Below are 16202 nucleotides of genomic sequence, written 5' to 3'. Positions count from 1 at the left end.
ATGTTCAGTGAGGCGTACATTCATGGCACGTGCCATTTCACCCACATAGCCCGTACCGCGTGGACAAATGAAGAGATATATAAGATCTTTTGTTTTACACTTGGTCATTCCTTTTGTCATAATAGTATGTCCGTTGGATTGGATGGAACTGGACTCTATTGCTTGTGGGCAGATTTCGCACATTCCACATTTAAAAGTGCCTTCCTCTGGTTTTAACCCCACAATACTTCTCTGTATTGGCTTTTTTACTACTGGGGGCATTAGTGACCTGACTACAAGGTCTTTGAGGTTTTTGTTTTTGCGATAAGCAAAAAGCGGTTTAGGGATTTGTTCCTGATTTTCTTAGTTTGCATTTAAGGTATGCCAATTGTTGCAAATGATGCGTGGTATCTCTTCATTTAACGAAGAGTGTCGGGTTACAAACACAATTCCAAACTGTTTTTATTGCTTTTGTTAGTTAGTAAATGCTGCCTGTCAAAAAATCTCGCTCTTTTATATGAATTCCTTACCAGTTTGCGAGGATACCCTCGTGCCAAGAATTTATCTCTCATGGCCACTGCTTTGTCATCAAGATCTCTAAGGCTTGTGCAGTTACGGCGCACTCTTAAAAACTGACCAAAAGGTATACTGTTTTATTGTGATGGGGGTGGAAACTGTTGTAGTGCAAGAGTGTATTGTGTGCTGTGGGTTTGGTATATAGGTCCACCGCTAGCTGTCCACTTACATTTTTGATAATGGTGTCTAAGAATTCAACATGGGTATTGCTGAACATTGATGTGAAATGGATGTTACTGTCACACAAGTTTAGCCATGTTAAAAACTCCTGTAATATATCGACAGTATCTGCCCTACAGACATCCCCCACTTTTGGGTTCTTGTCGCCTATCTCCTAGGCTCCTCTACTGAAAGTTCACTTTCTCCCAGAGTGCTTTACTGCTCCCAGAATCTATGCTGACATCAGAGTCCTCAGCCAATAGCAGCAGGAAGAATGCAGTTCCAAGCAAGTGTGGTTGTCTCTCTCAATAGTGTCTGGACACTGAGCTTCTCTGCTTCTGATTGCTTCCAGAAGGCTCCCCGCTGACCACCACCACTTTCCCACACATTGTGCCACTCATCCTGCTCCTGGAGCGAGATTCCGTCTTGTCCGATGGGGCTGAGCCTTGGGAGAGCATCGACGGTGGCGTGGAGGTGGTGATGGCACACCTGGAGGCCGCGCGCATGGTGGCGCATCATGGTGGACTCTACCGCACCAACGCCGAGATGAAGCTGCAAGGTAAGTGGTTATGCATCACCCTGTGCAAGTCCCCAAGATGGATCCTTCCTGTAGGACTCAGTGGCAGCACAGGCATCCACTCCGCTGCACACAGAACCACCACGGCATAGAACACGGCACAGCAACCGTAGAGGAGGTTGCAACAGAGCATAGGGATCACACAAGCCCACATCCAGCCTTCCAAGTCCTATAGGCACACGCCAAAGCTCTAGAGACAGGTAGGAAGAGTGGGTGGATGTGCAACATCAGCACAGAGGCATTGTGAGAGTTCACAAACACCACGAGAGCAACCTAAGCACAGGCAACATGAGGAGCTATGCAGTGCGCAAAAGCAGCATTACTGGCCTAGTAAATTACATAGGAGCAGCCGCGGCCCGTGCAGGTAAGAGCGGTGGGGCCGGGTGGAGGTGGGAGCATTTCCACAGACAACGACAAGGGAAAATGTATTATTTATTTAATTTTCTCTTGTCATCGTCTTTCGGAAGCTGGGGCAAGAGCTGGTCTATGCAAGTTGTGAGCGTCCACTGCCAAATCCATGTGAGATAATCGGAGCTGGCTGTGTGCTGAATGCTGATTGACTGGGGGAGAACCAATCAGTATCCTGGTTGGTTGTGGGCAGTGGAGGGGGCTATTGCCATGAGCTGGCTGTGTGCTGAATGCTGATTGACTGGGGGAGAACCAATCAGTATCCTGGTTGGTTGTGGGCAGTGGAGGGGGCTATTGCCATGAGCTGCCTGTGTGCTGAATGCTGATTGACTGGGGGAGAACCAATCAGTATCCTGGTTGGTTGTGGGCAGTGGAGGGGGCTATTGCCATACCTACATAAGGAGCAGCATGGCGCGTCTGCACAGTGGGCGTGCCAGCAGGGTGCGCCAAAGGCAAGCCCGTCTGCGCCCGTCCTCGTCCGGACGGTGCCAGGGACCAGTTACTATGCCCCTGCCGTCACTTATTCCAGAAATAAACTGTTGGGCTACAATCATGGGAGGTATGATTTCTGCCCCTCAATCACAACGGCATTACAGGAATTAGGGATCCTGGACTCCTCACAACAAGTGTACCAAGAGGTTAGGAGGCTCTTTAACCTTCAACAGACAATGCCAGCACCAAGCACTACCCCCAGAACCCCTCAGCCTGCCCACCCTGAACTCCGGGTGGTGAACTTGAACACTCGCTCCCTAGTAATGCACCAGGATGGGGGATTTTATCTCCTGGAGTTCAAGTCCCTGGATATCCTGCTATTAACGGGGACTTGGCTCACGGAGGAGTCCTCTCCAGACACTCCTGTGGCCCTCCTCAACAATTACTATATCCTACAAACCAATAGGAACACGAGGAAGAAGGGAGGGGGTGGCGGCTGTTATCAAGAAAGAACACTGCTTTGTTAAAAGGACCTCTTTAGTGCTCCCCTCGGTGGAGATTTAGTTCCACTGGGAATCTTCATCCTCGTCTCTCACTTGTGGGTTGTTACATGGACCCCCCAAATACATGCCAGGCTTCCCTCAGGCCCTTGCCGAATCCTTGGCGTCGCTCATTATAGATCATGCCAATGTTCTTATTGTTGGAGACTTCAACTATTGGGCTAATGAGGCCGAAGGGGGAAGGACTTGACGGCTGTCCCGACTCACCCAAATCTGGAACAATTAGTGAATGGTCCAACTCACATTAAAGGACACACTCCCTGGATCGGATATGGACCACCACATGCCCTGTGAGGCATCTGAGCACAGCCCCATGTGGCTGGTCCGACCATCATGTGATGTCCTTTGCTGTCTATCTGCCTAAGTGGAACAATCCCCCTACTGACCCCACGATTTGGTCGAGAAACCGGGCTCGGGCTAGCCTTACAGCCTTCTGTGAGGATCTAAGAAATGCCCCACCCACTCCGAAGGCATATATACAAGCCATGAGCATGACATTATGAGCTGGCTGAAGGCGGCCAGTAACGTCCATGCTCCCTTCTGTAGAACCTAGGTGCCATGAGGCCAATAAATGGTTCTCGGACGACCTGAAATAGCCAAACTTAATCTCCGGCAAGCAGAAAGGAAATGGCAGCCTAGGTACCCGCCAGACCTGAAAATAGGGTACATTCAACAACTTAGGAATTACAAAATACGTTTGCGGCAAACTAAAGTAAGCTTTTTCACAGGCAGAATCATGAATGCCTCTAATAAATCGAAAGAGATATTCAAGATTGTTTCGGATCTTTCTAACCCAGACCGTGTTACGCTGCCGGTCTTACCCACTCCAGTTCAGTGCGATTCCCTTAATGCCTTTTTTGTAGACAAGATTGAGGCTATTAAGAACAGTATTCCCCCTGCCCCCACTTGATAATCCATCCGTGGACATGATGAACAGTCAAATGCTTACTTGTCTCCCCAACCTAACGCAAGTGGAACTAGCCCACCTACTGACAAAAGTAAAGTCAGGCCCACCTACGGATATCTGCCCCCCAAAGGTCCTAAAAGCAGTATGTACTTGGTTTCCTGACCGTATACTATCATTTCTTAACCAATCTATTAATTTGGGGGGGGTCCCTATGTCCTTTAAAAAAGCGATTATCGCACCTATCATAAAGGAGGTTTGTGCTGATCCCACGAATATGAAGAATTTCCGGCCTATTTAGCCTGTACCTTATTTTACAAAACGACTCGAGGCCAACATAGCCCGCCATTCATGCTTATAGATGGAAGAGTCAGGCTTCCTGGACCCAGCACAAGCAGGACTCAACCGCACACTCTACAGAAGCAGTGCTCGTGTCTGCTGTCGATGACATGCGTAAAGAGGTAGACAACGGCAAGACCCACGTTTTGGTATTACTAGACCTGTCTGCAGCCTTTGACAAGGTCGATTATACTATTTTTGCCGTCCGGTTTGGGGCCGCAGGTTTGAGGCTCAGCCCTGAACTGGCTTATCTTCTTTCTCAGTCAGTCAGGCTTCCCCCTTTCTCTTCTACAGAGGTGCAACTGAATTGTGGGGGTTCCTCAAGGCTCTTTGCTGTCTCCCCACCTTTTTAACATCTGTATTCGTCCCCTGATTAATACCCTCAAAAATAAAGAAATCAACATTTTGAACTATGCAGATGACATGCAATTGCTATTCACGATGAATGACAGTCCCTCGTCTCGACAGCTATTTGAGGATACTATGCTGTTCATCCAAGACTGGATGAACAGCAATCAGCTGAAGTGGAATTCCGATAAAACTGAGAGAATTATCACAAAAAGTAAGATAAATTATTGGTCCCCATCATTCAAGCCTAGCGAGATGAGCTCTCCTCCAGCACCCAAAAATGCTGTAATAAGCTTGGGGGTTGTAATAGATGGAGAACTATCTTTAAAGCAGCAGGTAGAAGCCGTGACTTCAGGTAGCTTTTGCCAGCTACGTCGCATAAAGTAGGTAAAACAATTCCTGACTAGGGAGGCTCTGATCCAGGTAATCATAGCTCTAGTTATGTCTAGAATAGATTATGCCAATTATATGTACCTGGGTCTCCCCAAAATCCTCCAGCGCAGACTCCAGCTAATTCAAAACCAGGCTGCCCGGCTGATATACACTTTGCCCAAACTTGCCAAATCTCCCAGGAACCGATGGACCTTCATTGGTTGCCTGTCGTACAGAGATCAATGTTTAAAGCTTGCTGTTTGGTCTTTAAGTCTCTCTACTTGAACTACCCCGCATTTGTGAAGTCCCAGATCACAAAATACTGCCCTACTAGGGCCCTAAGATCTAGCCACCTGCACTTTGTGGTGACTCCCCCTTGTAAAGGACAAAGGACCGCAGGGCGCAGGTTTGCCGTCATTGCCTCTCGAGTGTGGAATAGCCTACCCTTGGACCTTAGGTCCACTTCCGATCTTGTTACATTTAGGAAACTCCGGAAAACATAGCTTTTTAGACAAGCTTACCATTAAGTGGGGTTGAAGTTTGCTTAGTTACCGAGGGCCAAGAAACCACCTGGTGAAGGTGTGCTTTATAAATGGACAATAACATAACTTTACATATGATGTGGTTGTGCAACCTCATTGCGTAATAAAGACAAAATTCTGTATCAGGGCCAGTGAGGTTTGTTTGTAAATATTAGCTCAGTCCTGGGTAGCTGTAGCACAGAGCAATCCGGTTCTATCAACGGAACAAGTGTAAGCCATTAAGAAGCACCAAAACAGTGGAAGAGGAAAATGCAACACAATAAAAATGTGACACTACTTGTAAACATTTGTTGTATTTGTATCTTTAAATGGATACCTCAACGACAGAAATGCACCAGGGGGTCCCAGAGATATGATTTCACTCAATGGAACAAATCATTGAAATCTACAGTGACTCGCGGTTTAGGGTTCGCCAACACAAGTGACTTTATGGGCACTCTTTGGACCAACTCTGACAGGTAGCCAGTCACAGGGACCAAAACGTCCAGTTGAACAGTTACCTCACAGTAAAAGCTGTCTTCAGTCCAGAGCCAGGGTCTATGGGCAAACCACCATAGAGGTCAATGGAGTGGTCCTGATGCAAGGGATACAGGATGCTGAGGCCCTAAGGGCAAACCGCCATAGAGGTCAATAGAGTGGTCCTGATGCAAGGGATACAGGATGCTGAGGCCCTAAGGGCAAACCGCCATAGAGGTCAATAGAGTGGTCCTGATGCAAGGGATACAGGATGCTGAGGGCCTATGGGCAAACCGCCATAGAGGTCAATGGAGTGGTCCTGATGCAAGGGATACAGAATGATGAGGGCTTATGGGCAAACCACCATAGATGTCAATGGAGAGGTCCTGATGCAAGGGATACAGGATGCTGAGGGGTCTATGGGCAAACCGCCATAGAGGTCAATGGAGTGGTCCTGATGCAAGGGATACAGGATGCTGAGGGCCTATGGGCAAACCACCATAGAGGTCAATGGAGTGGTCCTGATGCAAGGGATACAGGATGCTGAGGGTCTATGGGCAAACAGCCATAGAGGTCAATGGAGTGGTCCTGATGCAAGGGATACAGGATGCTGAGGGCCTATGGGCAAACCACCATAGATGTCAATGGAGAGGTTCTGATGCAAGGGATACAGGATGCTGAGGGGTCTATGGGCAATCCACCATAGAGGTCAATGGAGTGGTCCTGATGCAAGGGATACAGGATGCTGAGGGTCTATGGGCAAACCGCCATAGAGGTCAATGGAGTGGTCCTGATGCAAGGGATACAGGATGCTGAGGGCCTATGGGCAAACCGCCATAGAGGTCAATGGAGTGTTCCTGATGCAAGGGATACAGGATGCTGAGGGTCCTATGGGCAAACTGCCATAGAGGTCAATGGAGTGGTCCTGATGCAAGGGATACAGGAGGCTGAGTGGGAGACTTTGACCTCAGAGGTTGCTGTCCCATGAAGTCTGGGTGAAGTCCACAACAAAACCAGTTGCCACTGGTCTACTGATCTCTGGTTACAGCAAAACCTGTGATTCCCTTTAACTTGCAGTAACGTCCATGCTGGGTGACCAAGCTGCACTCTGACGACTCTCTCGAGTTCAGCAGACTTGAATGCACCTTTTGAGGGTTAGGAGTCTGCCTTCCAGGCTGAACCACGGCTCTAGCATCGCTCATGCTTCATGGCGCTGGACTCTTAGAGGAGCAGGAGTCTGCGTTCCAGGCTGAACCTCACCTCTAGCATCGCTCATGCTCCTTGGCGCTGGACTCTTAGAGGAGCAGGAGTCTGCCTTCCAGGCTGAACCACGGCTCTAGCATCGCTCATGCTTCTTGGCGCTGGACTCTTGGGGGAGCAGGAGTGTGCCTTCCAGGCTGAACCTCGGCTCTAGCATCGCTCATGCTTCTTGGCGCTGGACTCTTAGAGGAGCAGGAGTCTGCCTTCCAGGCTGAACCACGGCTCTAGCATCGCTCATGCTCCTTGGCGCTGGACTCTTAGAGGAGCAGGAGTCTGCCTTCCAGGCTGAACCTCGGCTCTAGCATCGCTCATGCTTCTTGGCGATAGACTCTTGGGGGAGCAGGAGTCTGCCTTCCAGGCTGAACCTCGGCTCTAGCATCGCTCATGCTTCTTGGCGCTGGACTCTTAGAGGAGCAGGAGTCTGCCTTCCAGGCTGAACCTCACCTCTAGCATCGCTCATGCTCCTTGGCGCTGGACTCTTAGAGGAGCAGGAGTCTGCCTTCCAGGCTGAACCTCGGCTCTAGCATCGCTCATGCTTCTTGGCGCTGGACTCTTGGGGGAGCAGGAGTCTGCCTTCCAGGCTGGACCTCGGCTCTAGCATCGCTCATGCTTCTTGGCGCTGGACTCTTGGGGGAGCAGGAGTCTGCCTCCCAGGCTGAACCTCGGCTCTAGCATCGCTCATGCTTCTTGGCGCTGGACTCTTAGAGGAGCAGGAGTCTGCCTCCCAGGCTGAACCTCGGCTCTAGCATCGCTCATGCTTCTTGGCGCTGGACTCTTAGAGGAGCAGGAGTCTGCCTTCCAGGCTGAACCTCGGCTCTAGCATCGCTCATGCTTCTTGGTGCTGGACTCTTGGGGGAGCAGGAGTCTTCCTTCCAGGCTGAACCTCGGCTCTAGCATTGCTCATGCTTCTTGGCGCTGGACTCTTAGAGGAGCAGGAGTGTGCCTTCCAGGCTGAACCTCGGCTCTAGCATCGCTCATGCTTCTTGGCGCTGGACTCTTAGAGGAGCAGGAGTCTGCCTTCCAGGCTGAACCACGGCTCTAGCATCGCTCATGCTTCTTGGCGCTGGACTCTTAGAGGAGCAGGAGTCTGCCTCCCAGGCTGAACCTCGGCTCTAGCATCGCTCATGCTTCTTGGCGATACTCTTGGGGGAGCAGGAGTCTTCCTTCCAGGCTGAACCTCGGCTCTAGCATCGCTCATGCTTCTTGGCGCTGGACTCTTAGAGGAGCAGGAGTCTGCCTTCCAGGCTGAACCACGGCTCTAGCATCGCTCATGCTCCTTGGCGCTGGACTCTTAGAGGAGCAGGAGTCTGCCTTCCAGGCTGAACCTCGGCTCTAGCATCGCTCATGCTTCTTGGCGATAGACTCTTGGGGGAGCAGGAGTCTGCCTTCCAGGCTGAACCTCGCCTCTAGCATCGCTCATGCTTCTTGGCGATAGACTCTTGGGGGAGCAGGAGTCTTCCTTCCAGGCTGAACCTCGGCTCTAGCATTGCTCATGCTTCTTGGCGCTGGACTCTTAGAGGAGCAGGAGTGTGCCTTCCAGGCTGAACCTCGGCTCTAGCATCGCTCATGCTTCTTGGCGCTGGACTCTTAGAGGAGCAGGAGTCTGCCTTCCAGGCTGAACCACGGCTCTAGCATCGCTCATGCTTCTTGGCGCTGGACTCTTAGAGGAGCAGGAGTCTGCCTTCCAGGCTGAACCTCGGCTCTAGCATTGCTCATGCTTCTTGGCGCTGGACTCTTAGAGGAGCAGGAGTCTGCCTTCCAGGCTGAACCTCGCCTCTAGCATCGCTCAAGCTTCTTGGCGCTGGACTCTTGGGGGAGCAGGAGTCTGCCTTCCAGGCTGAACCTCGGCTCTAGCATCGCTCATGCTTCTTGGTGCTGGACTCTTGGGGGAGCAGGAGTCTGCCTCCCAGGCTGAACCTCGGCTCTAGCATCGCTCATGCTTCTTGGCGATACTCTTGGGGGAGCAGGAGTCTTCCTTCCAGGCTGAACCTCGGCTCTAGCATCGCTCATGCTTCTTGGCGCTGGACTCTTAGAGGAGCAGGAGTCTGCCTTCCAGGCTGAACCACGGCTCTAGCATCGCTCATGCTCCTTGGCGCTGGACTCTTAGAGGAGCAGGAGTCTGCCTTCCAGGCTGAACCTCGCCTCTAGCATCGCTCATGCTTCTTGGCGATAGACTCTTGGGGGAGCAGGAGTCTGCCTTCCAGGCTGAACCTCGGCTCTAGCATCGCTCATGCTTCTTGGCGCTGGACTCTTAGAGGAGCAGGAGTCTGCCTTCCAGGCTGAACCTCGGCTCTAGCATCGCTCTGCTTCTTGGTGCTGGACTCTTGGGGGAGCAGGAGTCTGCCTTCCAGGCTGAACCTCGGCTCTAGCATCGCTCATGCTTCTTGGCGCTGGACTCTTGGGGGAGCCGGCTCTCAGCTTTTATGGCCCTGTGGCTCTAACAGGCAGTCAGCCAACTGATTCTTGGATTCACCTTCTCTGTCTGTGCTCAGAGATGATTTTTCCTTTAGCACAACACCACAGGCACAGTCCTGTCTTTGCTGGCCCATGATGTACAGGTACAGTCCAGTTTTTGGTGTAATCTATCTTTGCTGGGTCCAGGGAATAGCAGGACATGCTTTGTTGGTCATTTCTCCAGTCCAAGCATGACCTGAAGTTTGGGTGCCAGGGGTGCCACTTTTGTGCCCACTACAAGCTTAGTGGGATGTGCCGACTAACTATCCAATGAGGTACCAGGCCCCCTCCCACCTGTTGATGACTTTCTGCGAAATGTGGCATCTGGTTAACCCAGAATGCACTATTCTGCCCACTCTCAACAGGTCATAGCCCTTCTCTTGGTGTGCGGAGCTCCCTAGTCCAAGCCGGAGGTGTGCCTACCTGGGGGCTACACTTCCTCTGAAAAAAAGGTTTGACCACGGCTTCTCTATTTCTGTCCGAGATGCCAGCCTGTATGCTAAAACAAAAGAGCAGCCCCTGTCGTTTGTGACTATCGTTTGCCCTTCAAAGGCAGATTCCCCTTTTAATCTCGCCTTTTAGGTTCACAACCAATCTGGCCATACAGCTTGTGTTCAACCTAAACAGCTACTGGAAACTTTGGGCAACAAAGTGGCAACTTTGCCATTTGTGCAAAACTTACATTAAATTCCACTTGAGAAACAAGTCGGTTTCATGCAAGGATTTTTTCCATACCTTGAGGTACCAACTTTAGTAGTCCTATTTAGAAGTTAACACTCCGGAGTTGTCAGCATGTAACGCTATACTCGCCAATAGGGCCGCTAGCCTTTCTACAGCAAAAATTACAATGTGGGCTTTTTACTGTCAGAACATCTAAAAACATGTGTCCGACTTTTTAATATGAAGCACCTGGCCTTAGGGCCTATTAGGCTCAATACAGGGGTGACTTATATATATATATAGCTATATTTTTTTTTAACGGTTTGGGCTTTGCCATTGGTTTAAATGGCAAAGTCGAGCTAGCAGTTTAAAAATCACTCGACCAGTCTTCAGCGGCAGTCCGGGAGCCATGCTTAACGTTGTCGTACACATGGTGGCAAAGCCAGTGCTGCTGGCCTCAAGGAACACTTCACTTATAGGCCCCTGTAGACCATGGTACATATACTCGGGCTTATAGGTAAATTTACATATGCCAATTGGGTATAAGCCAATGAAAAATACATGTTCGAGGCATATGACCTGTAGATCATATGCTATGCATAGATGGCCATCTAGTGTTGAGTCCGGATGTTTGCACTTTGTTTTTCTTCGAAGAAGTCTTTCCAGTCATGAGGTAGGTGACTCCTCCTTTCGGTGATAGTGCGCATGGGCATCAACTCCATTGTTAGACTTTTTTTCCGCCATCGGGTTCGGATGTTAATCGCTGCACTCCGCTTCGACACCGTTCCTTCGGTTTCCCTCGGTGCACAAGACACTCAACCTCGACTGTATTGTTTCCGATAGCATATACTATTTTTCGCGTGTCGGATTTTCTGGTTAAAACTCTCTTTCGATTGGGAAAGTTCATGGTGGTCTGTCGGGCCTAACCATGTTGGTTTGACTAGCGGTCGATGAAACGAACTCCCTTTAAATTCTGCCCATGGTGCCACGCAAAATATCCGCGCTCCGACTCACACAGAGTGTGTAACCTGTGCTTGTCCCCTGAGCATAGAGAATAGGACTGCGACGTGTGCAAGGCGTTCCGCTCCAAGAAGACACTTTGCGACCGTCAGGCTCGACGTCACGACAAGCAAAGTCAATGCACAGCCTCCATTCCGGACCTCTTCGGACCTCAATCAGATGAAGAAGCCGAGGACGCTATCGGGGCTGAAAAAGAGCGGGAACCGATCTCCGTTTACGAGTACGGCTCCGACCAGGATGATGACATCCCACAGGGACAACGTACTGTGAGTACAGAAACTCCCTCGCCCCCGACATCCATCTCAACCCAAAAAGAAGGCTCAGGACCAACCCGTGCTCTCAGGCGCTGGTCGGCCCCGAGATCACGCTTCTGATGCCCCTGGGCTCGGCACCAAAGCCTACCAAAAAGCCTTCCAGCTCCGAAAACCCCCAATCCAAAACGGGAACCGAGCCGAAACCTTTGGGATCGAAATCTAAGTCCGGCTCCGACCCTCAACCATTAGCACCGAAACATACTTCGGATCCGAAAACTCCAGCCCCTAAACCATCGGCACCGCAACCTTCGGTGCCGAAATAACGGCAGGCACCGAAGTCACCAATAAAACACTGTTTCGACTATCCGCTCGATAAACCAGACCCGAAACAGAAAATTTTGTAGATTCATCCAACAACTGGACATATCACCACCACAGTGACTCTAAAGAGAAGGACAGATGCTGAAGAGGAATATCACATTCCTTTGAAGAAGAGAACTGTTGGAACTAGCCCTTACCCTCCTCCTCTTCCTCCTCCTATCCCTTCTCCTCCTTCTCCACTGTCTATACCTGTGCCTACTTCACCTCAGCATTTACCACATAAACCTGACAACCAGGATGATGGGGATGATAATGGGGTTGGGGATGGGGATGACGATGGTCAGCCAATACCTGCAGAGCCATGGGACGACTACAACATTAGCTCGTCCACAGGCAATGATCCTGACCTATATCCTACCAGGCACTCTCCACCAGACGACAGTGTAGGTTACATTGAATTGCTGGGTAGGGCTGCCAATTACCATGGGGTGCAGCTCCACAAAAATTCCCTCGAAGAGGATTTCCTTTTCGAGACCCTTAGCCCTACTCAAAAGTCATCACAAACTTTACCAATGCTCAAGGGTAGGATCAGACATGTGGAGGATATCTTTAGTGATCCTGTCAGGGCACGTATCATTACCCGAGGGTAGACAAAAATATGTCAGCACTATTTGACCCAGCGTACATTAGGGGACAATTACCGTTGGACTCGCTAGTAATGTCCAATGCATGCAAAAGGGCTAGCTCCCAAACCACAGGTGATGCTCCACCCCCAGATAAGGAATCTAAGCTTCTTGATGCTTTAGGGAAGACAGTCGCATCTCGGGCAGCAAACTTCTGGCGCATATCCAACACTCAAGCGTTGCTAGCTAGATACGACCGGGGTCACTGGGACAAGATGGAACAATTGCTCCAATATCTACCCCAAGAACATAAATCTTAAAGCTGAAGACCTGATAAGGGAGGGACAACTTATTTCCAACAATTTAATCAGGTGCTCCCTCGATGCTGCAGACACAGCTGCCAGAGCAGTAAATACCAGTGTCCTTTTAAGAAGGCACGTCTGGCTACGTATCTCTGTATTCAAACCCGAGGTTCAAACCTCTATCTTTAACTCACCTTTTGATAAAAAACACCTTTTTGGCTGGAAAAGATGAAGAAAGACACCGAAGTAGCCAAATCCATGGGGGTGCTTCAGCCACCACAAGGCCGTAGTTCCTTTCGACGCTCTGTTAGAAATGGGATTTCTGGTTGGCTAGGGCTTGCGCCAAAGCCAGGCAGAAACCACCACTCTAGTCAGGGCTGGGAAGTTACACGCCAAAGATAACCCCTGCTCACCCCCTTGGTAGCTTGGCACGAGCAGTCAGGCTTATCCCGGAGGCGATGTGTAAAGCGTTTGCGCGCGCACCCAGCAACAACACCCAAGGCCCACCACAAAAGAAACTCCACACAAGGTTATATATAACAATAGCCTTTGTATTATACCAAAACACATTAGATAATATTCACACAATTTACACTGTGCCAACTGGCACTGGGCAGAATTTTACAAGGGATTATATGTACAGGGGACAGGGCCACATGGACCACTGTCAGGAATTAGCACTTTGTAGAAATTAGCACTTGGAACATAGGAATAATGCTTTAGAATATAGCACATACAATCACTGTAGCACTAAATAACACATGTAGCACACGACCAGTAACTACTGGTAACAGGTAAGTACCACCTACGCAACCCTAACCACCTTAGGAAAATATCGCGCAGTGAACCAGGACCTCACTAGCACCACCTGTACTAGGAGAACGCAACCACCTAAGTATCACAATACCTGTAGGGGTCTAAGCACATTACACATGATGCATCACAACACATTCAGAGGTGTAGGGAAGGAAAACACATGATGCATAAAATACATTCAGCGGTGTAAAACAAGGCACATGACGCATCAACACACATTCAGAGGTGCAGGAAAGGAAAACACATGATGCATAAAAACACATTCAGCGGTGTAAGAACAAGGCACATGACGCATAAAAATACATTCAGGGGTGCAGGAAAGGAACAATAGCGCAAAACTTACATTAGCCACCACCTGTGGCAGTCCCTAGGCCAACTGGCCTTGTCGGGGCTAGGACGCCCTGTGTCCAGCAGAGTCAGGGCAAGGCTGCGCAGGCTGCGCAAGCCAAAACGCAGAGGGCCACAACCTAAACGTTGCAGCTGCCCACTAAGTGCTGGGCAGCTGGGAAAAGGAGCGTGGGCGCCACTGTGCCCTTTAACACAAATATGCAGCACTCACGTGGAGCCTCTCCTGGGCTCTAACCAAATGAAATGCCCCCTAGAGCCTGTCAGGGCTCTATTAAAATATTGCCCCCGACGTTGGAGCCTCGTGGGCTCTTAAGTAATAATGCCCCCAAGAAGGTTGGAGCCTCGCAGGCTCTATAAGCAATGTGGGCCTGTTGGAGCGCACCAGCGCTCAAGGAAAATAATGCGGGCCCTGTTGGAGCGCAGGAGCTCTATCCCCATGCGGCCCCCACTCACCGGGACTCTGGAGGACTCCTTCAGACCTCCTCCGGTCGTCTCGGTGCTCCACGAGGCTTGGATGCGGAGCCTATGGGCTCAGTGCATGCAGGCAGCACGTCCCAGTGCGGGGTGGGCTTCCGCCTGGGTGGAGGACGCCGTGCTTCTCCTGAGGGCCCCGGGGCGCAGGGTAGGATCCTGCCTGCTCCGGGGTTTAGATTCCAGCCGCGAGTCTCCGGTGGGAGGCGGGGTAGGCTCCCGCCCTCCTACTTCCGGCTCTGGTTGTCCCGGAAGCCCGCCCCCGGCCTGCCTGACTTCCTGAAAGCCCGGCCGCGGCGGTGATTCGATACTACGACAATAAGAGGGGTAGGCTCCCTCGGTATATGCAATATACGGCGGGGTGGGCACCCGCCGTAGGAATAATTAAATAAGCGGGGTGGGCACCCGCCAACAAGCACCCAAATACGGGGTAGGCTCCCGTGACACCGGCAGCACACAGGGTGGGCACCCGTTTTAAACCACGGCAGAAAAGCGGGTAATCCCACGCCGGGGTTCCCTTGCTAATTATTGCAGCTCAGCGCTGCTGGCCCCCACGAAGGTGCTCCTCAGCAGCACGCCAGGATATAGCGCTTCCCAGGGCTTAGAGGAGAATAACAACAAAGTTCAGCAAGGTTTCCTTCTGTATTCAGGAAGGTAGGCAGGGGGCAAGGCTGGGCCAGGGGCCAGCTCACTGGGCCCTCCAGGCAGGAAGGCAGTCCTAAGTGGCGGTTCCTCCTGGCCTCCAGCAGCAGCAGCCCCCCTCAGATAGGATCCTGAAAGAGAACAACTCTGTGGGGACGCAGCCCCATTTGTATACACCTTTTCCCTTTGTTCTGGGTTCAGGGTGAGGGGAAAAACCAGTCGCAGCTGGTTGGGGAGCACCCTTGATGTGCTCAGCCCCTCACTCTATTCACTGGCAGGGCTAGGGTCATCAGTCGCACCACAGGGGGCGGAGCCAGCATTGTGTGGGGAAAGCCCTGCCCTATTCAGGTCCAAGGTGCACTCCTCCCCAGCCATCAGCATGCTAATCTCACACTCACCACTGGGGCAGACCCACCCAGACTCCTGGAGCCAGGCTCACCAGCCAGCTCCAGCCAATCACACGCCAGACACACTTTACACTAATATGCCAACTCCTAGAAGTGGCACTTCCGCACATGACATAATCACGCATTATACATCGTCGCGCAGCATTCGATCACACGAGTCCGCACATACCAAACTCGAGCCTGCACACCCCACGCATCAGGAACTACCTGGGACACATACATTCCCAATGCATTCCTATGGGAGGGCAGGCCTATCTCACCACATGCACTCAGAGTGCGCACGCACTTTACTCTGGGACACAGGGAAAGTGCGCAGAAACCAAAAATCACTACCACCAGGTCACCAGTAAAAGCAAAAAGTTCAGGGGTGAACCTGCCAGAAGGGCCAAGTCCAACACGCTCTTTCTACAGAGCGGGGTCCAAGAATTCTTCCTCAGAAAATACCTCAACCTACAAAGGTAATAACCAACCCTCTGGCTCTAAGAACTACTTCCGAGGGAGTTACAGAGGAAATAGCGGTAAGGGGAGAGGTAGAGGTTCAAACACACGTACCTTCCCCTCCAATACAAAACAGTGACTCACCTCTCCTTCCCCCCTACCACTTAACACCTGTCGGGAAAAGACTGTCACATTTCCTACCAAAGTGGCAGTCAATAACAACAGACAAGTGGGTCCTGCAAATTATCCGTTCTGGTAACTTCCTGGAGTTCATCAACACTCCTCAAAACATTCCCCCAAAGTCACACAAACTTTCACCGGATCATCTACACCTCTTCAAACAAGAGGTACAGTCCCTACTACTAAAAGGAGCTTTAGAGCCCGTACTGCTACAACACCAAGGGTCGGGCGTGTACTCCTTTTACTTCCTAATTACAACAAGCATTGGCATAGCCAATAGGTCTCACCTTTGGGACCTTATAAGTGTTTAACCATGCAACAGTTGCATAACTAAACACTTATAAGGTCCCAAAA

General features: G+C 50.9%; 1 protein-coding gene across 2 annotated transcripts in view; it reads left to right on the top strand.

The window, feature by feature from the left end:
* Positions 1-16202, top strand: part of SH2D3C (SH2 domain containing 3C) — a 363972-nt gene that overhangs the window by 334591 nt on the left and 13179 nt on the right. For both annotated transcript variants that reach the window (XM_085614137.1, XM_085614136.1), the window contains one exon: positions 1067-1273. In XM_085614137.1, the coding sequence (XP_085470263.1) occupies positions 1067-1273 (207 nt within the window). The remainder of the gene's footprint in view (positions 1-1066; positions 1274-16202) is intronic.

The sequence above is a fragment of the Triturus cristatus genome, chromosome 1_2 (genome assembly GCF_964204655.1).
Source record: "Triturus cristatus chromosome 1_2, aTriCri1.1, whole genome shotgun sequence".
NCBI classification, from domain to species: domain Eukaryota; kingdom Metazoa; phylum Chordata; class Amphibia; order Caudata; family Salamandridae; genus Triturus; species Triturus cristatus.
This window is presented reverse-complemented; position numbering and strand designations above follow the sequence as displayed.